Raw genomic sequence first — 23,724 nt, 5'->3', positions numbered from 1 at the left:
TGAGTGTGTGTGGTCTGTGGGGGGAATTCTCATGGCTTTACCAGCTGTCCTGTCTGTATACCTATGTTTATATAACATATCATACTTCAGATACGATTATGAAGTCTGAGACACACTCTTGTTGGTGTTTGTATGGTATTTGGTACGAATGTGACATTATTACAACAGGAGCAGTATATAACAGTGGATTTTAGGGAGAGATTTAGCTAGTTTTTTTTAGCTGAAGGAAAATAGAAATAAGCTGGGAGAAGATTGGAAAGGTTGATATTTAAGAAAAAAACAAATCTAAGTCTCTTTGTAAAACTTGTGCATGCTGTTCTGTATTCCTTCCATAAATTATTTTTATCTCCACTTATAGTGTTTGGTATTAAACTAGACATTAAATTCCAAAGGATGGTTGTTTTTCCAAATGTATTTGTTACAAATAGCGTGCCTTGATCTAGAGACTGGAGCTTCTTGCATATAATAATAAACAGCAATAATAATTACTCCTGTTTGGAAGTCAAGCTGAAAATTATTTTGACTATATGGAAGAAATGTTTACTTGCATGAAGCGTAAAACAGTAGGCCTTTATGGTCTTCCTTACTGTGTGATGGTATAAACTACAAGTATAGATGCTGTGGTCTGTGGACATACTGGCTTAAAAACACACAAGATCGCATCCTGATGCGTTTGTTCAGGGAAGATGGTAATCATTAGGGATTAGAGTTGGACAATATTTTAGCAAGATATCTTATGTACTTTATCTGAATTTTTTTTTTTTTTTTTTTTTTTTTTAGTATTGGTAATACAGTCACCACGAGCTTGCACCTAGAAATGATTCTTTATCCCTTATATGACCTCTCCTGGAGGTTGTACACAGGTCCTGCTGTGGAAAAGAATAATACCCTCGTTTATAAATACAGGGCTGAAGTTGTTTTAGAGAGATTTTATGCAAGTATGGTGCACTTCTAAAACACATGAACTTCAGCCTCAGTAGCTCTGGAATCTGGTGATATGAGCTTTCTAGCTCTGTCTACAGTATTTATGCTCATGGCAGGTTTGCAGCTCTTTATTACAAGGATGGTTTTGAAGTGACACATGCATTTTATTCAGGAGTAACACTGCTGTTTCTCTGTTTTGTGGCCATTGTTTGTGTTCTTTTCTGTTCTAATTTTAAACCTCCTTCTGTATTCTAATTTAGCTGGAGTGTTCAATGTATTCATTTTTACTTTACTTACATGGCTTTCCTATCTCCTAGTGGCTTGATTTCAGAGAGATCTAATAGAGCCAGCTGGCTGAGAAATGGATTTCTCCATTTCACAGGAAAAAGCACTTATTTTAGGAACGTGATTTCTTTTCTCCCTGATTTGAAATGGAAACTAAGTTCAAAATTTTGTATGGAAGTCAGATTATGAAGAAACTTCTTCAGATGTATTTGAAAACAAAACCACAATGCACTTAGTGGTTTGTTTAACATTTTGTGATATTCTCAATGACCATATTAATGTCTTGGTCCCTTTGAATCTAAATTTGTTTTACTGCTCAAAGAAGTGGAAAGGGAAAAGAAGAGGTACCTACAGACACAATAAAGAAAACTCTGCAGCCAAAATGTGAGCTTGTATAGAGCAAGATATAAAACTTCTGTTGAACGTGGCTTTGCCATCACTTCTCCTTTTCATTTAAACTTAAATTTTGAGTAATACTAATAGTGGGTTGAAAATGCAACAAAAACCTGGCAATATTTTTCATCCAAGTAGATTAAAAAAGGATCTTTTTCTTTTTTCCATTTGAAGAAATAGCCTGCCATTGATTTAAATACCATTTCAAATAATGTGTAACATCACTGTGACATAATACTGAATATTAAGTCTTCATTATGTAATTTATGATGAAAGGAATAGTTTAACTTATGTGTTTTATAAAGACTATAATATTACTGTTCACTGCAGTGTCTGGGCACCTCACAAATCCAGGAGTGTGCCTAAAAAACCTTGTTTTGGAAGGAATTGTTATCCTCACAGCTGGTAACAAATGTGACTCTGTGGCTATCCCTGCATTGTGACAGCCACCTCTGCTCTCAGAACTGTGACAGTGCAGAAACATCTGCTCGAGCTGTTAACTTTAAGCTAGGTAGATTGAGTATTGCAGTTTTGTAGCCACAACAGAGTCGTCTTTTATATGTGTTATGCCATATATTTGCATGATTCTCAAATAATCATTTCAAAATGCTTGGTGTCCCCTGCTGTAACACCTCAGCTCCCCACAGGTAGGGCTGCACGTTGGAAATGAGCAAAATTTAAACAGGATTTCATTTTGCATAAAAAGCCTTTGAACTACAGTCGATGGTGCAGAATGGCTTGCATAGGTCCTAGAATCAAGTGTAAAGGGAGAAAGGGAGGGGACAGTCTGCAACAGAATTTATTTGAAGGAAAAAGCCTCTTTTTTTTTTTTCCACCACAAAATAACTGTCTCAGCTGTAACCATGTAATGTGCCCTCAATCCAGCTAGTTTTTTATGCTGTTGTACATCACCAAGGGCTGCAAATTGCTGTTATGTTACCACTACATTTAGTACTGTGCTCTTATTTAAAATGACTTCTGAGCAGTTGTCTTGATTAGAGCACTTAAATGCATAAATAATGCAGTGGACTTAACAGTGAGGGAAGAAATAGATCAACTGGAGCTGTAATTCTCGAGGATACATTTTTCTCACTTCTTGATTTTATGGATTATTTAAAACTAGTAGCTGTAATCACAACAGTTTTTGTAATGTTTTCATTTAGAATAGTAGCATTTACTTTGATCTGTTGCTATTGTATATAGGAGGTAATCCTGACATTTAGCCTACAGTATCTTTCCCTAATGTACAGACTAACGAAGATTTGCAAGCATTCATTTCCTACTGTTTCCAGAAAATGAACATGAAGTTCAGAACTTGGTAGCTCTTCTCACTAGTTTTGCATGGAGGAAAAGATGTAAAAAATATACAAATAATGCCCAGGTCTTCACCACCAGTGTTGTACCACCAGTATGTTTTCCTTCTCAGTCCTGAGGTGGTGTTTTAGATACTTGTAATAACAAAACTGGCAAAATCATGAGTATTTCTGCAAATGGCATTTCAAAGGGTTAAGGAGTTACACCAGTCCTGATGTACCTGCTAAGGCCTGGGGATGGGCATGTTCTTCTAAGTGAAGAAAGAAAGAAAAAAGCTATACCTTTTCTGAGTTTCTTGTTGTGCATGACAGACTTTGCTATTGAAAATATATGTTCAAACAACACAAAGAGCAGAGTGAGTAGGAGGATTTATTGCAGCCAGTCCTTTTTTCCTGATCATGTGTAGTCCTGCATACCTGATCTTATTTTCCAAAGTACTAAGATAAAGTGTAGCCATCCTCGCTACACATCCTAAGGTGTAGGCTCAAGAAAGCACGTATGACTTCTGTGGAGATGTGACTGAACGGATGGAAGAAGTTGTATGCAGATCCCAGAACCCCTACCCCTATATAACTGCTCCTTTGGCCAGAGGGGGGAAAAAAATAATGAATTTTTCAGTGCAATAATAAATATGAAAAAAGAAAGCAACTCCCCCACCCTTTCAGCTGCCCCAACCTAGGCCGTTTGTTTATTCCCTAGCAGAAGATAAATAACTCCTAAAGGTAAACAACATTTTTTGCCTAAGTTTTGCAATGGCAAACAATTTTTCTGGAATGCAATCAGGTTGAAGGGTGAGGATAATTCTTAAGAAAAGAGTTATGCTTGTTAAACAAGGAAGTGAGATAACAGAACATCAAAGAATTAGTACTAAATCAGGCTACCTCACCAGCAAGAGCGGGATGCAACCAAATAAGATGAAGGCTTCAGAAAGTAGAACATGTAGGAAGGAGTTAATGTTAATTTTTTTGTACGTTTCAGTGCAACTGCAAATAGGATATGTAGAGTAATGAAAAGAAGATAGGTGTATCAGGTGACAGGACTGTTCCCTGTAATTGCAACTTCCCACCTGAAAAATGCTGTCGGTCCTCTCAGTGTAGGGCAGTTAGAGATGGGTGATGGCGGGAGGGAGGGGGAGAAACAAAGCTGATTCAGTGCAACAAGAATGTAGGTGTGTGTATGCCTCTTGTATGCTGTGATGAAAGAAATCGAATGTGAACTTGAATAAAAGGACCCTTTTTTGTTTGCCATGTCACTCCTGTGATGCAATGTATAAGAAGTTTTACATGCCTGCACCTGCAGTAGCTCCTTCCTGGTACTCCAGTGGCCTGGCTACTTGATTAAGACGGAGAAGACCAAGTTTAATGCATTTCTTAGTCTGATGGATTGTAACTTATTTCTTAGGGCAGTGCTTTCGGTACTGATCTACAGCTAAGCTGGGTTGTTCTCAGTTGTCCTAAGCGGTATTATGGAGTCTGTGTGACCAGTTCAGGTGAGGAGGGGACAAACTGTCACTGAGCCAGGAATAAGTTCTGTTCATTGACTTAATAGAGCTGAACCTCAGGGGAGATAGGCTCCCTTGAGCTAGAGGAGAGACCTTCAGTCTGCTCAGACCTTCAGTCTGTGGAGTTGGTAGAGCCACAGAGGCATGACTGATTTTGTGATTTTAACTATTAAATAACACCTTTATCTTTGAAGATGGCCCAAGGGGGAGGCAAATGTTTATTCAGTAGGATGTAAAAACACTCAGTTTTTCAGTTTCAGCAAAGAGCATAAAACATCCATCTCAAGTGGATCTGAATTCATGACCTTTTTTTTCCTCATGCAGCCATTAAATTGGTAACTCCTACTTGTGTAGGTGGAGTCCTTCGGGCTCAGGCCTCTGCCTGGTGGGGGCCTGGGGCAGGAAGGTACTCTTGTGCTGGATGCTCATAAATGATGTGAAGACCAGTGAAATCGATGCACCCTTGGCAAATTATGATTTGGAAGCTCATTATCTCTTTGTGAAACTCATTTTCCAGCCTACTGATTAAGCTTATAAAAGCACAGTTTTAATATGCCTCCTGCTCTGTTTTTAATTCCCTGGCTGACAGTAAAGAATATTCTAACCAACTCTCAGGACAATTTATACTACTCTTTTATCTCAATGGCATATTGATCCTGTTGAACATCCCCTCTGCAAAATAATGAACATGCATCTTAAATCCAGTTCATAGAGGTCATGTAGTGAGCTTCATTTTTTCCTAGGGGGACAGTCTGCAGCTCCGTATTCTGATACTGAGTACAACCTAAGAGGAACGGGTCAGGATTCTTATATGGCAAATTTTTTCTGATCTCTTCTTGCTTGTTCTCTCTCCTTGATTATTTTCCTGACACCTGATGCTGTTTGCATTTTGGAGTTACTTCACATTAAATGCTAGAAAATCATCCTAGTAATTAAAACAGGCGCTCTGTTGATAGAGGAAGAAGCTCTTGGAAGGTGGTCGTAAATCTGTGTGGCCTGAATAAATATGGGAAGCTCTGTGTTTATTGTGCTATTGCGCTTCCTTACTTGCTGTGTTCTTAAATAAAAGGAGCTCTAAAAAACAACAGAAAAAACAAAAGCAAAATAAAAACACCCACAGATTAAAAAATGAAACACCCACACATTAAAAAATAATCCTAAGAGAAGCTCTTAGTGCCACGTCAAACAAACTCCACAAAAAGAAAAGCCCTGTCACACCAGGCGAAGGGACACACAGGTGGATTGTGCAGGTTTGCTGGCATGCTAATGGACATTAAACTCTCATCCTACCTTATGCAGAGATGGCTTTCCTCCTTAGAGAAGCCCAGGCATGTGCACACATATAGTCAGCAGCAGAATGCATTTGGACAAACACCCCCATTTGCTTCATCTCTGTTCAGACTGTTATTGAACATGAGCAGCAACTGGGGCTGTCTGTGTGTAATTTTCCACCATTGTGAGCATGGACTGAGTCTCTGAAAAGGAAATAGCCTTCAGGATTTGCCTCTGGAATAATGGAAAACTCAGGCATGTTTCTTTGCAATGCAAGCTAAACTACCTGTATTTTTCAAACAAATAATTATTGCCGCACTCACCCTATGCTCTGGAGTCTAACAGGCTCCCAGTCATATGAATGAGGCAATCTTTCAGCAACTTAACACTAAACTTGAGAACAGGTGAAATAAGGAAACCACTTAGAGGAAAATAACCTCTCTGTGATGGCCCTTTCTCAGAAATAGAAGATTTGCTGTTCAGCACCAGCAAGTGTGTAGGGAACCAGCTGAATGGGAGAATCTGTCCACTCCTCTAAGTACTTAATGGGACACTTATTTCCTTTTGCTAAAGAAGGGCCGGTGACATCTGCATTTAGTTGAAGAAACGAATAGCAGAGAAACAAGGAAGGGCAATGCTGTAAAGCAAGAGAACCAGATTGATTTTGCTTGCAGGTTGAAAATAGACTTTCTCATTTGAAAATCTGCAAGCCTCAGTAGAAGAGAAATGGTTGAGGTAGTGAAAGATATTAAATATAATCTAGTTGTTAGAGGAAAGGAATATAGGCTCTGGGTTTCGCTAGAAGGTGGAAATGGGCTCAAAAAGGAGTGTCGTGTGGTTAGAGAAAGGGAGAGTGATGCTTAGAGTTAGTATAACAGGAAGAAAGCGTGTATATATTTAGAAATGTTGTTGAAACTGCCGTGATCTTAAAAACAAACTGCAAATTGTTTGGACTATATAAATTTCTATGACTAAAGATGAGATGGAATGAGATAACTATTATTTTTACTTTTGTTACATTTGGGGGGGAAATCAAAATTCTCTATGTAATCCAAGAAGTTTAATTCTAAGTTTATTTTCAGAGTGGATTTTCATCTCTGTTATGGTCAACATGAAAATTATTTTCCAAAACACCCCCGGTAAGTTGAAGTTCACATATGACATGGTACAGATTTCCCTTATGGGGGTCTACAGATCTAAGACAAAGGCAGACAAATTATGAAACAAAATATTTTAATGCAAGAAATTGACTGTTTTTAAAGCTTTTCTACAACACTGAGAACTTATTTCTTGCTACCAAGCAGTCAGTTTTCCGGAAAGCTGGAGAAGCTGACTGTAGTCTCATGTTTTTATTAATCCCAATTCACAATTTGTTACCATTTCTTATTTAAGTTTACCTCTGCTGATACTGAAATGCATCGGTCCTTTGATGTATGATGTTGTGCATTGGTATGACTAACAGGGATTTATGTATCCTAGCTCTATGGTCTTTACCCAGATGAGACTGATGCCAGGGTTATTTACAATCTGTTCAGGTCGTGTTTTTGCCTTTGGTAAAGCTCTGCATAAACTGGATTTGGGTTCTGTGAAATGTTTCAGTGCAAATGTAATTTCATGATCATTTTTTCCTCACATGTGCTCCCCGTTCTGCTAACAGTTTGTGTTTGAGAGACTTAAATTACTGTTGCTTCAGCAAGATAGAAAGGGAACTAGTTAGTTCTCAGGCTGAATGTTGTTTGGTTATTTAAAACTGGTAAACTCTCTCTCTAGATGCCAATAATATAAATAGACATGACACTTTTTAAACCTTGTGTTTGTGTAAGTGTATTTGACTACATCTTGAGAAGAATTTCTCATACAGTATCGATTCTTTTGAAGTATTTTTCCTTGCAGCTACATGAGGTGTTTCTATGTACAGTATGAACATGTAGTAAACTGCTAGTCTGTTAACTGGGTTCTGAATTAAATCTGATCTTTCACACTATTACCCGATTTCTTTCCTGAATGTCATACCAAGGGGCTTTATACTGAGAAACAGCTAGAAAAGTATGTAGATTTTTAAATGCAAACAAGAATGAGAAACACAAAGCACCTGGAGGAGGGACAGAAAATGTTTATAGGCCTATGCAGTTTCATCATAAGGAGAGATGAATGTACTGGTATGGGTCTGGGTGGAGAAGAGGCAGATAAGAGAGTATGTAATAGCGGTAAACAGATAATTATAAGGTCTAGAGAGGAAACGCATGAGAATGCCTACAAATATATGTCTATATCCCAAATATAAACTAACTTCTGTCAGGTTATGCTTTTAATCATGCATTTTTCCTGAAGGTTTTTGAAACCTTTTGTTTTGAGGTATATTGCAGACTAGATACATGACTAGATAAGCTAATCATGTGTAAGAGTTCCTCTGATCCGAAACAATGGAAATATGTTTTGGCTGAATTGTTCCCTCTAGAAAGCCTTGTAAGTTGCAGAATTCATTTCACGGACCCTCCAGCAATCACTGTGCACCTTCTGAACTTGTTCCTGAAAAGGCTGAGTTCCCCTTAGGAGAGCAATACCTTTAATTTCTAAACTGAGCACGGGAATTCCATGTGAAATATAGAATTGAAGAGTATCTTGTTTTGGAATAGTCTTATTTCTCCTCATGCTTAACAAGTTAGCAGTCTAGTTGAGCTTTGTGGAATTTCTCATTAATGGTGAAGTTTTAATACTGGTGTAAACCTGTCAAAAGAAAATATAGAATATCTCCATAGCTCTATAGAAGAGGATAATTGTGATAAACGTGGCTAAAGATTCTTTCTTTTGCTGATTAATAATAAATAATATTCTTCTTCATTTTCCTAAGAGAAATGCTAATTTGGCAGGCTCTGAAGTTATACAATGGGAATTTGCCCATGCAGAATTTAGCTTACATATGGACTGGTTAAGAGTCTTTGGACTTGCCCCTTTGTTTGGAATTTGTTCTTTTCTACTGAGTTTTTCCATTCTGTTGTAGTCATTGTCTCCTTGTGGATATTTGGGTATCAGCAACAAATTTTGGGTGAGTGGGGGCTTTCCAAATCCTGAAGGAGAGGGGAGGAAAGCTGTTTTTCTCCATGTTGTGTCTCTCTACGTGGAAAGAGAAAGCTCCTTAGATATTAGTTACTACAACTTGTAATCAGGCTGTGTTCAAAAATTCTCTGAAATCATTGCTTAAAAAAATCAGGTCTTCTAATCTCAAGTAATACACAAAACAAATAGTGAGCCAGGCAAAAGTATTTGTGGAATAGAGACAGATTCTGAATTTTTAAATGAACATGTGTATTATAGTAGTAATGAGGTACATTTGGAAAGCTACACTTTGCTTTTTACCTGATAATTTCATAGTGTTGTTGTTTTATTTGCTCTGGCCAGAATAGCTGTTTGGAATCATTTTGAAGCAAGCTTGAAAAAATATTGGATGTTTTACAGAGCAAAAATAATTTCTCGACAAGTGAACTGTGTAAGATCAGAGAATCAAGTAGTTTGGACACATCCCTTCAGGGATTAGTGGTGAAATACTCATTAATTTTTTTTCCTCATGTTAATGAATACAGGGATTTCTTTTTATTTCAGTTTGAAAGAGCAGATAAATAAGCTAAGTTCCAGAGCTCTGGCTAAGCCCAGAGCATGTAGCCACCATTCCTCTGTGCATAGCTGCTGAGATGACCAGCTTCTAGGGTGAGTCTAAGTTTGTAAGGATCTGTCCTGCAGCCTGCTTTGTTGTCTCTATTGAAAAACATCGTCTGCAGCAAGAGAAAGATAGGATGACAGCTGTGATGCTGGCAAGGACTCAGTTGTGTGTGCATCCCTGTGTAGGGAAGCAACCCAAATGTTGTGGAAGTTGTAGTTGCTGCCAGTGGAAATGGAGAGAAATTGCACAGGGTGTCTTAAGATGATTTGATGTTTTTAATAAACTCATCTGAAGGCCAAAAGGCAAGGGATAACTTTTGATTTTATAGCTGTCTTAAACTGAGATTCTTGTTTCGGAAACCTACTCAAGGGTAAGACCATACTATAACACTCTTGTTTGTGAAACAGATATTACATCGAGATACTTCATTGTGGACGTGTGAGATGAGGTATCAAACCTGTCTAAACACTTAATATGAAGTAAAAGACATGTCATTGCTGCACATCCCTTGGTCTATCTTTTTATTAGTCCAAGGCTGCTCTAGTCCTTGCTATATTGCGCTATTTATATTGTAAGGTTGGATTTAGTTTTTTGAGTCCTCTCACAGCCAAACCACCGATACTGTTATAGGGTATGTCTGAAAAAAGGACTAGAAACTTAGAGGTGTAAAGAGCCTTTTGGTGCCCTCACAGTGTACTATAAACTGGATCCTTTGTAGAGCAAAATGGCTAAAAACAGACCAAGTTTTGTCTGCTTGGTTTGGGAGCAGCACTGGGCTCTCCCCGCTGGGTCTGGAGCAGCCAGGAATGATCTGCCATTCTCAAGTGCACAGAGCGTGAGGATTGTGCGTGAGGGGGCTTGCTGCTCAAGGGGAAATCTGCTTTCCTGCTTTGTTCCCTTGGTAGAGCATTTCTATACGGTAGGGAAGCCAATGTGTTAGGCCAGCACCATGGCTACTCTTTGGGGCTGGCCACGGTTCCCACGGATGTGCTCAGAATTACTTTGATGTCTACCAGGAGTTGGCCTAAGTGAAGGCATGGCAGAGGGAGGGCTTCTCTGTTCTGAAAACCACGCTAAGCACCAAAAAGTCCAGGCACCTCCAAAGCTTCCTCTGTGGTGCCAAAACCTACAGACTGTGGCTTTACCTGACTAAAGGTGTAATGAAAGCTTCCAGGCAGAGATGACTGAAACAAAAACTGAAGGGAGGGAGCAAAAGGAGGCAGGAGGGAGAAGAAAACTACTGTAACAAAAGGGAGTTAAACACCTCCCTCTGCCCCCCTCTAAGTCTCAGAGATCGGGGAGTAGATGTTATGAAGCAGGTTCAGTTTCTAGCAGCTTGATCTTGCCTTTGTATGCAGTTGGCTTTGTGTGCATTGATGTACTGTTTGTAATTATCATTCTGTTGACACCTGTATTCATAATGACACCCCCATATCACATTTTCATCTCAGCGTGAAATGTCGCTCTTTTTGCTTTTGTTTTGTTCGGTACTATGAATTTAGCCCAGAATTGAAAAAAACTAGACACTTCTCACAACACACAACGGGACATTGATAGCCTTGCAGCTTAGTTACTGATCCTATCTCAGTGCTTCCATCTGTCTCCTTCCTCCCACCCCTCTTTTTAAGCAGACAAGGTTTTCCCTCAACAAGCTGATGACAGAATAATTTCCTCAGGTTGATTGTTTGCCCCACATGGACCTCTGGAGATCTTCATACAAGTGGAGAGAAGCAGATCAAAAGGCTGTAAGAAAAAAAAAAAAAAAAAGGACTGAAAAAAGCCACCATAAAGATCCTGCTCAGGTTTCAGTCTGGTGATGAACAGACTTGTAAAGTATTCTAAGACCTGTCAAATTTTCCCATCTAAAATCCAGACCTATTTTAAAAAGAATTTTCATAATGAGTGTCTCTTTTCCCCCACCAGCAGGCTCAGAGTGCTTTCTGAAAAAGTTCTGCAGGGCAGAGAAGTTGAACACTTGATCACATGCAGGAGCACAGGATAGATGGAGTACAGCTGACTCAACAGCTACAGGCGATTTGGGTAAGTGCCCACCATGTCAACCAGCTAGAACTTTCTAAAATATTGGTAAATGTCAAATTATTTGTAACTTACAAAAAAATAGTTGTCGTTTTAACACTTGCCTGACAAATTTAATCTCACTGGGAAGTCTCAGATGGAGTTGGTTGGGAAAGAGGTCTTTAGGGAACGGCTAATGAAAACAAGAAGGCAAATTAGCATCCAACTATGACAAGATGTTTTTTCTCAATTTATCTTTTACCTAAATGTACCCAGACCAGACCCACACTGTTAATGTGAGGGGAGAAAGGTTAAAAATCCCTTGCAGTGCTGAGTTTACCAATGTATGTCAAACCCGCTCACTTTGCTTTCAGGAGGAAAACAATCAATTGCTTGAGGGAGACAATGTTATCCAAGTTGTGGTGTCAGTGTGCCTGTTCCCACAATCATTGCATTGATGGAAGAAAATTTTGATAAGCGAGACTTATCTGGCTCCCACTGCAATATAATGAAATGGGTTTGCTGATTGGAAATGACATTGTCTCCAGTCACAAAGCAGACTGGATGTGATAATTGCACCACCTTTCATTATTTTTTAAAGTATTAATAATGACAATATATTCTTGAGTAAAAATAGCAGGGATTTGAAATCAAGTCTTCAGTTAAGCTGATGAACTGATACGATCCAAATTGACATAGTTATTCTAATTGCTGTGTGTACTGTGAGAGGAAACTTTATCATGGTCTAAGTGCAGCAGAAGAAGGGACTATTGGCCCTGCTTGTGTGCTTTTGATCAAAGAATTTTTTTTATTAGTGCGTGATGTTTTGTTTTCTTTCAGCTAGGTCTTGAGCAGTATCCCTTAGGCTTATTTTAGACGCTGGCTTGAAAATTACTTCAAGCCTTGTTATAAGTCCAAAACAGCTAGGAGAGGGACTCAAAGCACAGTGAAACAAATATCCATATGCAAATCTTTCATAATAAAAAGTATTTTCTTTTTAAATGTAAGCTTCAGAACAATAAGTGCTCTCTGATTTCAAGTGCTTATGAAACTTGTGGTTCTCTATACTTGGTCAGACCAAGATATTAGCAGCAATATTTACCCTTTATTTGCTTAACTTTTAAGGATCTGATAAGGCTGTACCATACTACAGCAGTATTCTACAGCTTTACTGCATAATTTCTGTTCCTAAAAGTCAGGAAAATGAAGTCATCCCGATAGCATAAACTGTTGCTGCTTTTTGTTGGTGAAGTCTTATTTTAATGGTAACTTTTCAAGCTGCAAACAGATGGCTGCAGTATAATCTACTTGCTAGTGACATCAAGCATTATTTACTGAAGATTTATATTTATATTGCTCTCTTCAAAAGCGTAAAAAGAGTAATTAAGTAGAATGATACTCATTTAGATCTTCATCTGCCCATGTGACTGCAAGGCTCTTGGGGCAGGCAATAGGATTAAGAGTGTTTCATCTCTAGATCGGTGTTTTTTGAATCCAGACCATGATTAGAGGCGACTGAAGGCATTATCATGCAATGACTCTTTAGTGGCCTATATTGAATGATTTGATGGTCTCTGAAAATTTGCTAGCTGATGGAACCCCCATAATGATCAGCAGTCTGAGAAGGAAATGAATAGCCTGAACGTGCATGTGTTGAATAGCTTTTAGCCTAGAAACAACGTGTTCATTCCAGGATTTAGGGCTGGTCTCTGCCCATACTGGGGACCCTGCTCAACCATTGCTTGTGTATTTGTCTAAGATGATCCTGGACTTGCTTTAGTCTCTTACTGATTTTCAAATTGCAACATCTCTTCTAAAAGTGAAAGAGGAACACAATGTGGAACAGGTGCAACAACAAAATCAGCCAATTTTTCTCAATATTCAGAGTAATTAACCAATGACTCAAACTCTGTAGTCATTGTGCTCATTGCAGATACTTCTGCATACCAGTCTGTAGGTGAGTGCTGTAAGCCTCATGGTAAAGTGATGGTCCTTGTTTTGTAATCAGTCTCTTTTAACTATGGAATTTCTTTCTTGTTTATAATGCTCTGTGACCAAAGTGAGAAATCCAAAATAATTTTAATTTTATGATGCTAATCAGATATGCAGTGACTTTAATAGGAAGTATGTTTTCAGTTATATTCTTGCCTTTTCATGTTGAAGCTAACTCTGTGCAAAGTTGCACTATGAATCTAACTTCGAACTCACAAGATTAAGGAGAAATGTAGAGCGAAGTGCAAAACACCAGATTATGAATTTTAATAATGAAAAGGAGGTCTTGCTTTGTTAAGGACTTCCACATCTGGGTTAAAATTATCTTTTTTGAGATGACTGCAATAGTCTTCAAATCCTATACTGAATTTGCTTTCTTTCTCTATCTCCTTTTGATGTATATTTTTTTCTTATGTAGTAGACAACATAAAGAGTATAAAAGTGAGAAGAGAATTTTTAAATTTAATTGAATTTGATTTTTTAAATTCCAGTCCGAAGATATGACCATTGATTACTTGCTTCAGACCAGTTTTGCATGTCATAGAATCACAGAATCATTAAGGTTGGCTCTCAAATCTGCTCTCAGTGATGGCATTCTGCACTTCATATCTGTGTGAATGTCCCGTGGGAAACAATGATTAATCTTGCAGGTTGGGAGAACAGCATAGAAATCTTTCCTGTGTGGCTCAGGACAAGTAATTTATTTTTTTTATATATCTGAAGCTTTTAGTCGTTTTTTGCTTTCACAGTTTATTGAGGAATCCGAGAATCATGGAGTCAAACATTTCAAACAAATTTGATTTTTTTTTTTTTTAGCTTGCCTATCAGATGCTTAATATTTAGGTACTTTTCTTATATGTTATGATGAATATTATTTGGAAAACACTAGTGTTCTCAAAGGCCTTAGGCTGTTAAAACAAATGTCTGAAGGAGTTTTAACAATATCTTTGAAATGCAGGAATAAAGATCTAAGTAGACTATTCAGATGATCTGTGTGGGAGGAAAAAAAAGCGTGTGTTCTGGTGATATTTAAGTAAAATCAAACTGTTTGTTAAGCATAACTACAATAAAAACAGTATGGAATGGGGTAAACTCATTTGTATTTCGCTAGTGGATGTAGGAAACAACTAGAGTAACTCTCATGCTTGGCACAGAATAGCAGGTCAACAGTTTGATCCATGTTTTCAACAAATGGATCTACTAACTCAGTGTATGGCTTGTTCAAAAATAGTTATTTTAAAACGCTTTAGCTGTTTCGCTTCTAGTCTCATATCTCCTTGGAAAGTATTGTGCTACTTTGTATGAATCTCTTGGAAATATTTAATGTAGTCATATTCTTCATTTGATCACTGTTTCTCTTTTTACCTTTTAAGTATGCAGTGAGTTTCTATTCAGACCATACTACAAAAAAAATTAAAAAAAAAATCTCAGTGTACTCAAGGATTTGTTGTAACAGCAAATAAAGACATGTATGCTAGAGTACATTATTTAAATTATTAAGAATGTTTTGAGGTGTTAAAAGATTGTTTTAACAGCTTATAGGCAGTATGGCACACTGATTACATTTTCCTAGCCTTCAGACAGGTAAAATAAAAAGCAAGTTTTAGCTGGAGTTTTGCCTGTTAAGGGCTATGAGAAGCTGCGGATGTACCAAGGCTGCTATGATCTCTATGCATATTTGCTGACTTTATAGGTTGAAGGACACTTTATGGCTGTAAGGCTTTTGTATTATCTACCCAACAAACACATTTAACTCTCATTAACAGTAATAAGGTACACAAAAATAACCAAAGCTATGTCTTTGGGAATAAGATCTGGATTTTCAGATCTGTGTTCAGGGTTTAGAATGGTTTTAGAATGGTTATTTCACTTCAATTCAGAAGAAAGCTATGTATTACTTCAACATATTTTAGGGTCTTCATTTTCAGTTGCCCGTATAGTGTGCTGATCTAGATTTAAAGTCTACAGTGTCCAAAAATGAGACTGAACACATTTTTGGACTTGTTTTTTTGAAAAAAGTACAAAAAATTTAGTTTTATCCTAAAGCTTATGAAATTTTGATTTTCCAGTCCCTTTACAACAACCTTTCACATAGGATTAAAAAGAAGGGACAGATAAAGAGGCATTGATCTTCCACAAAAGGAATCCACACCAAAATTACTAGACTTGAATCTGGAAGGTGGTTTCTTCAGAAAGACATTAAATGTTCTTAGTTTTATTATTTCCTTGTATGTGTTGTGACATTACACTTGAACTCCAGTGCATAGTACCGTCAAATGCTGTAACTTTGGGAACATCCAGTTTGTTTTTCAGGTTTCTGTCATCAGCTTTTGGTTTAAGAAAGTGCTGGTCTTCAAAATCTGATATGTGTCTGTATGTGTATATACATATGTTATGTATATGTGTATATCTCTATATTTTCAGGTTTGTAGATTTTACTTGATCTCAGAAATAGTGTGGCACTGAAGTCTGAAGTCAGAGGAATCTGCAAGAAAAGAAATTCTGTATTTCCAAGTCTTGAGAACAAATATTATCCACAAGTGGGGGGAAATCTATAAGTTGAAACCCGTCCCTAAAAAGTTCTTTGCATCTTGGGTGCCCTTTTTTAATGTCACATTCCTTTAGAAAAAGAATTATCAACATTTCATGAGCTTGTTTTCAAAACAGATACTATAAATGTCCAAATCCTATTTCATCTGTGTGAGAAGAGCTAAGGATGTAAAAAAGGCAGTGATAGAGAAAACATGATCTGGATAATTTGTTACAATGGGATGTGCCAGTTAAATGAGAAAGTTCCACTGGAGGACTGGACATAGAGTTATTTTTCTGGTTTTGTTTGTCAGGTTACTTTTAAATGCAAATGACCTGGTACACACCTGTAAGGAAAACACTTCTGGAAGATCTGATGGAGGTGCAATTAACATGCTCCACAACTTCAGTGCAGATGCAGAAGCAAGTGCAGCAGCAGGACGGACATGAACCAAAAAGACAAGGAACTATTCTGTCATGAGATGACTATGAGAAATAGTATGCATTGAACAATATAACTTGAAAATATTTTTGAGTAAAAGCAATAATTTTTCTATTCCATTACTTGTAGAGACCTAATGTATGTTGCTAGAAACCATTTAGGCAGTTACTAGATCTGTATGAAAACACTTGTAAATGGAACACTTATTCCACTAACTTTATTATGCACTTATCACATCTATAATTTTCTTTCAGAAATTTTCATTATTCCCATTAACTGTTCTTTTTGAAAGACTTACCCTGTCAAGAGACATAAATATCACCATATTATTTTGCAGCACTGCCACACCCCATAAATGGAAAATTAAGAACAAGCAGTAGGTTATAAACTGTTGTTATATAAGATGAATATTTGAAATAAATAATATGCTCAAGTCAGCACTAGCTCACAAATGAATTTCAATAAAAATGAAGGGCTGAATCAGTAGTGAATGCTGTTGACAATGGAAAATTTTTGAAGATCATTCTGAAGAGGATGGATGAACAAGAGAATTGAGTGTCAGGTAATGAAAGGAATGAAGTGGGAATTTAGGTAGGTAACTGTTCCACAGAATTTCTAAATGGAATGCAAAATAGATTTTATTTAAATTGTAGACATCTTTACTTTTTGTAAATATAATAAAAAATTTGTAAAATAATAATTGAATTGAGGAATGCATGTTGAAACTATTACCTCTTTGTATCCTTCAATGATATACAGCACAGAACAGCAAGACCTGCAGTTATGACTCTGTGCTGAATATATATATGTATAATATATATATATATATAAAATATAAAACCTTCAGTTCAGCAGAGACTCATACCCTGGCTACTTCAGCATTCTGAAAGCTTAGTGTCATTTTATTACATTGAAACCCAAATACGTTGGGCTGTTTTTCCACTGAACTGGCGGGTTTAGAAATCTAAATGATCCACAGTCTCTCAATCTCTGAAATAATTTAACGAACCATGTTTGGTAAGTCTTCAAATCCCTGTCTTTTTTGTCTGTAGTTGTCTTTTAAATCTGTTCTACTGTGAATACTTAAGAGAGTTGCCATGTGAACTTCTTTTGGTGTTGACTGAAGTCTTGTACACAGACCTTACCTCCATCCCCAAGTCAATGAAAAGAACTGTTCACTTGCTAAATAGAAAATATCAATCCTTGTTTTGAAGGTGTCCTTAGGTGGATGGGTGGAGGCAGAAACATTTGGAAGTGAAATCATTTAAGTGACTATGAAAGGATTTTCTGAGGTGGCTTGGAGGTTTCGGTGAGTCCAAGCACTATACTGAATGTCATAAAACACAGTAAATCACGTACACATGGAAAGGTCCTTGATGATGCTCAGCAGAGAAAAGTGGAGAATGAAGTCCGAAGAAAACAGAAAAGTACTTTGGGTACAGTAGTGAAACCTAGGGTGGGTTTTTTCAGCAAAGAGTTCCATAGAAAGGATCACATTTTCCTTGCAGTGTGTGTTGATGTGTTCAGGATCATGAAAATGTCTTTTTAACAGACAAATATACTCGCTGCTTGCTGGACCAGAGAAGCATACTGTTTTGGAAAACACCTAGAACTGTATTCCTCAAAAATGGCTCTAAGAACTCAGTGCCTTATTAAGAGGAATTAAAAAAGGGCAGACACAAATCTTTCACGTAAGCATGTTGACTGATGGCTTATAAACAACCCTATTCTTGACACTTGAGTTTTACCCGTTTTTGTAGATTTTTTTTTCATTTCATGCATGTACAGACAAGAAGTGCCATTTTGATGAAACTTTATGCTTTTTTATTTGGATGAAATATTGAGGTTTTAGCATTTTTGATTGAGAAATTGCTAGAGACATTTAAGAGCAAGTTGAATGAGCAGGTACGACTACCTTGATTCGTACAGAGGTAAACGGATAGGTGAGGTTGACCTCTTGGGTGTTTTTCTAGTCCTGCATTCTCTCACAAGAAATAATAATAACAATAAAAAAGGCACATTGCTACTTATTTAACTGAAATCAGCAGGAGTCAGCCCAACTGGTGATGTGGAATCTGCATGCTGATCCGTCTGCAGATGAGTGAGTAGTTGGGGAGCAAGTTAGATGTAAGCGGTGGCGTTAAAATCTGACTTGCTCTGAATGCAGCTAGAGAACTAATGCTATAAATACTTAATGTCTTAATTCAGTTTTGGTCCTTAGCAATCATCTCTCCTTCCTCTGAAACACAGCAGCAGAAGTTAAGTTTAATAATTAAAATTTTAGAGTTTACTTATAAGCTCTGCTTTTCATCTAAAATAATAGCTAAGCTACAGCTTTGTCAGTGTCATCTTTCATTAAATTCTTTTCAAACGGCTTTTTTTTTGGTAGCAAAAAATACTGTAGCAGTTAGAAAATTGAAGTCAGATTTAGATCTTAGTAAATTGCCCTTGATTTATACCGTTGTAACAGACATCAGAAACTAGCTCATATACAACAGAACAGTAATAGCCACTTTATCCAAGTAACTGTTGTACAAGCAGAGGTGAGGATCCAGTACACTGGAGAAATGTCAATTTTCCAAACTAAAAACGTTTCTTCCAAAACAGTTTGAATTTTCATGGGTTAAAAAAAAACACAAAACAACACAACTTATTCTGAGGAAAGGGTAAGGAGTTCATAAAAATGCAGAGGTTTCATAGCAAACCAGTTAGGAATTTTAATTTCTTTTCTCTCCTAATTCTTCATCAGCATTAGCTGTGTGTGCTGTCAACCTCCACAGAAGTCTAACTGAAAAAGAACAGAGGGTCAAAGAGTCATTTCATTTAGCTTTTTATCCCCCTGAAACTAAAAGGAGGTTGCCTTGTTTGCTATAGGTCACACTTCGATCGAGAAGTTGTGCAGGTGTTACATAATGAAATTGCTTTTGGATAGGATAGCAGAAATTACACCTGACTTATTAAGAATAGAATAGTTCCAGTTGGATGGGATATACAAAGGCCAAGTCCCAGTGACTACATGCATGCTTACAAGGAACCTGGTGTTTCCAATTCCAATTTTTTATCCTAGGTACTTCCAAGCAGAATTATGTAGGAGTGAATGGCTGGACTCCCCCGGTGATAAATGGACATCTCTTTGGTTTCCTTAGGTAGATTGTGGCTCACTGCTTTGTTCTTGCTGGTTTGTTTGCTGCCAAGGAGCATTTGGGAGTGTCTTTTGTGGGTCCCTCTCTCCATGCAGGACTTAAATCCCAGGTTTATTTTCCAGGAGCCCAGTTTGAAAATTAGGGGAAGTTTTTGCATTAATATGAGTAGGCTTTAGCTCAGACCCCTGTACGGCCACAAATGGTCCTGTTACAAGACCTGGGGTTTGTCTCAAATATTCTCTCTCTGCCAGCTTTTTCCATGCCTGCATGGAGGTGGTGTTGTGTCTGTGGAGTTGATAAATGTTCTTTGTCTTTTTGGAGAAAGGTGGTGATCGGTGTCTGTAGCTGTAGTGTTGGAGGAAGCAAATCTCCTAAATCTCAGAATTGCTTGGTTCCTGTGTATGAAAAGAGTATTGGTGTATCTGAGTTCCAGGTCAGCAGAGATTTTATGATCATTTAAGAAAAAGAAAAAGAAAACAAAAATAAACAAAAAAACAACCAAGCAATGAGACTTAGGTTCGTGCAAAAAACCCTTGATATTTGATATTCTGGGATATTTTTGACAGATGTGTGAATCAGATGTTTTTTTCATTGTGCTAAATATCATAGGTATTACACCTTGGAGGTTTCCTCCCAGGAAGAGTAATTACTCAAGACATTAATAATTCATGCGTTCTGACCTTCTAGTCTGGTTGCCAGGTATGATTCAAGTAGATGTAATTTCTATGCCAACTCTGTACATGAGCTCAATACAATTGTATGCATGCTTCAAAGAACAGATTTTTGGCAATTAGATATGGACTGATTTCATTCTAGGACCGTGAGTCTGAGAAGTGCTCAACAAGCCATTTATCCATACAGTTTTCAAGGACTTGGCTGAAATAAAACTATTGTTCTGTTTAATTTATCTTTCTCAATGGCTTTTTTACATTGAAATTGTTAAAAAACTCCCTGCATTTAAATACGTAAGCACTTTTCAAATCTATTAATATATTTTAGGGAAGGTTTTCCTTTTTTATATCGTCCTTGAGTATCTCTTTTGCCACAAGTTATGATTAAAATCTGTAGAAGTTAATAGAAATTATTCATTATTCAGAAGTAGAGAAATGGGCCCAGCTGCCTGTGGCCACTTTCCCATACATTTGTGAGCTTTATTCCAGATTCCTTTGCTGGAGGCCATCACCTCCCGAGTGGTTAAATGTCTGCAGTAAGCATCTTGAATGCAATGAGCAGATGTGTGTAATAACCACCTAATGTTTTGCTAGGTTTTGCAATGGAACAGGTATGGTTTCTGCTCCTGCTGACGACTAAAGTGCTTTCGGTGACTGCTCAGTTCAATGGATACAACTGTGATGCTAACCTCCATAGCAGGTTTCCTGGTAAGTGTTTAATAGACTTTTTTCTAAATGGCTTCTTTATTGTCTTGGTTCAAAGCAGTGCTTATTTTTAAATACAGAGCTTTAAATCTGTCTGAAGCCTGGGGGTAGGGCTTCACATTAAGAGAGTGTTAACTATCTGAGTGACAATAAAATTGCTCTAACGTTATGTTTAACGCTCTTTTTAATTGCACAATGGGTCAAATTCAGCCTAGTATTAACAAATACAACTCCTCTCACATGAGCTGTGTTTGACCTGCTTTTGCTAGGGCTCTGTCCTGTCCAAGAAATTTATCAGAGGTCATGGTGTTTTAAATGTTCTTTATAGGTTTAAGAGTTTGACACTTCTATCTGGGTTTTCTTTCATGTTTTGTCTGTGTGAGTTACTTACGTACTTTTATTGAAATACAGGAATATATGCCAATTTTCACACAAAATGAAGTTGATGGTAAAATTCAGTGCCTCATTTCAATATTAAGCTCTTGTTTAGGAGCAGGTGAAGCAATGAGACTTATCTATAGATGACCTACATTCATGCCTTAAGAAAATGGGAATTAAGTTGTTCTGGGGACATCAGATGTCTGGAGCTGTTAATACAGTCAGAAATAAAATTGCATTTTGATCTTAGCAATACATATATGAATTTACTCAGCTAAAGAATCTTTTTAGTCTGTTATATGGCTTATCCTTCTGCCTCCATTGTTTCTTGGACAGAATAACAACAATATGAGTCTGATTTTGACTGATTCACATCTTTTGTTTCCAAGGTAGTGATTGAATCAAATGGTACCATGATGATCTCTCTGTTTAGTATTATGCTGTAATACCTTTCAGTGTTGTTTTCAAATAATTATAGTGATGATTTTCCTTCAGGAAGGATCAGCCCTTTTTATTAAATTTAAGTTGGTAGAAAGCATACATGTTTTCAGTTTCCTATTACATCACACTGCTAGGTGGTTTGCTGACATGAAGACCAACAGTGGGTTTGAATCTTTCACTTGATTGATGTGAATATGAAAAATAGAGAAATACAAGACGTGAAAAGGATCAATTTTTTTTTCTTTCTGTGGCAAAAATCATTGTTTAGCTGAGTATTTTATGAACTATATTTCTGTTCTTAGAGCTTTACAGACTTGCCTCAAAATTGTGGGTGAATTGGACCCACCTGCCTCAGATCTGCCTTACATAGTTTTTCATGCAACTTTTTTCCCATTTCAGGCTTCTTGAGAGGATTGCAACCACTAGAGGGAGGCTTAGATTCTTCTTTCTGTGCTCTGTAAAAGCTTCTCTGGTCACCTTTTTGCACTAAGCCTGTGCCAAGGTTTTATATTTGCTATGTGATACCCATGAACTGAATCCAGCTCTTATTTGGAGATTTAGGGGCCACTTGCAGTTCTTTCTCATACTAATGGTTATATCAGATTCCATGCCTGATGAATCTCAGGGAGTCCAGGGGCACATCTGTTTAGGCTACAAGTACACAGATTTTTTAAAAGTCAATTCTAATCACGCTGTTCTGCACATAGCAGCTGAGAGTTGAGTTCTGCTCTTTCTTGTTTGTGATCTCAAACAGCACAGATTCAAAGGTTGGAATTTAATCAAAACTCAGGGCTGAAGAAAAAATTCTGGTTATGTTAGCCATTCATTTGAGTTAGAGGTAAAAACCCAGAAAACAAAAACCCTGTTGTCCTCAAATCTGGCAGGTATTTTCGGTGTTCAGGAGGGACTGCTAGGTAACATACAGGGGCTAGTGGATCCTGCTGGAGCTCTCTTTTATGGGTTCAAGAAACCCAGAGGATGGGTGAGAGCCTCTGCTGGAAGAGGGGGCTCGCTCTTGCTCTGGTCACTTCCGTGGCACATGGCTCAGGCTGTGGTTTTGTGTGTGTGCAGGCCTCACTGCCTTCTGAGGTCAAGTGTAAGGGAAGCAGGGAATGAGGGGTCAAAAAAGAGAATGTTTCAAACAAGCGTCTCTGAGACACAGATATTGCCTGCAGGGCCTGGTTATAGGCAGAATTTTCTTCTCCATTCCTTATTCGTTCCTCATTAGAAATGTTTTTGTCAGCTGAAGTTCCGAACATGGGGTGAGAGTGTACTTTCTAGATGAGGCCTGTGGTGTGCAAGTACCACAGAGGCCATTGATTTTTTTTTTTGGAAGTTGTTTGCTCTTTTACTTAACGCTGTGAAGAACAGAAGTTTAGGAAGCTTGTCTTCAGCAAAGATGAGGAATTAAGTCTTCTTAAAGGACCCTTAGAGCTCATCCATTTTTCATTTGTTTGTGCTTTTATCATTTATTGCTTAGGTGACTTTTTGCATCGGGATGATGCTGCATAAGTAGTTTGATAAATAACCAGACAGGGCTCTTCCTGCAGCTTGCAGGTTTTACAGTGTAAGTATGAGATAATTAGAAGGATTCAAGAAAAAAATGTATTTGGTAGATGGAAAATACTTTGACTTTTTGTACTGTAAGGTAGACATATTCTACAGCATGTAATAAGGTCAAATCCTGCCATCCTTCAGAGAGTCGCCTGGATGAAAAACTTTAGTTCTGCATTGCAGCAGAGCATAGCTTTTAGAAGGCTTTTGGCGTGTACAGCCACGTCAGTACAGCTGTCTTCAGATGGGAAACACAACTTTGATTCAGGGGCTCTTGCCGTAAGTGCATACCGAAGCTTAGTAAAGCTAGTTCATCTCCAGAATATACTGCCACTTTTTCTCATGCACTATGCATTTTAATTCACCACTGAAGCAGGAATTCGATCAAGAGGAGGCTTGTGCAGAGAGGCTGGTTTTGACCTATAAATGTCCTATAAATACTTCTGGTGAAATGACTTTTCTCAACAGCGTTCTGGCAAACTCTTATCCTCCGCAGGTATTTCTGT

General features: G+C 37.6%; 1 protein-coding gene across 22 annotated transcripts in view; it reads left to right on the top strand.

Moving 5' to 3' along the window:
• The window catches only part of ZPLD1 (zona pellucida like domain containing 1), a 108,214-nt gene that overhangs the window by 66,211 nt on the left and 18,279 nt on the right, over window positions 1-23,724 (top strand). For 11 of the 22 annotated variants that reach the window (XM_080576557.1, XM_080576553.1, XM_080576556.1 and 8 more), the window contains 2 exons: window positions 11,271-11,387; window positions 20,735-20,848. In XM_080576557.1, the coding sequence (XP_080432683.1) occupies window positions 20,743-20,848 (106 nt within the window). In that variant the 5' untranslated portion in view covers window positions 11,271-11,387; window positions 20,735-20,742. Of the gene's footprint in view, window positions 1-9; window positions 6,425-6,771; window positions 6,829-10,977; window positions 11,093-11,270; window positions 11,388-20,734; window positions 20,849-23,724 lie in introns of those variants that run through there. The other 11 variants (XM_080576558.1, XM_080576566.1, XM_080576564.1 and 8 more) reach the window with 5 other exon arrangements.

This window comes from Anser brachyrhynchus (genome assembly GCF_964034855.1).
Source record: "Anser brachyrhynchus genome assembly, chromosome: 1".
Taxonomy (NCBI): Eukaryota; Metazoa; Chordata; class Aves; order Anseriformes; family Anatidae; genus Anser; species Anser brachyrhynchus.
This window is presented reverse-complemented; position numbering and strand designations above follow the sequence as displayed.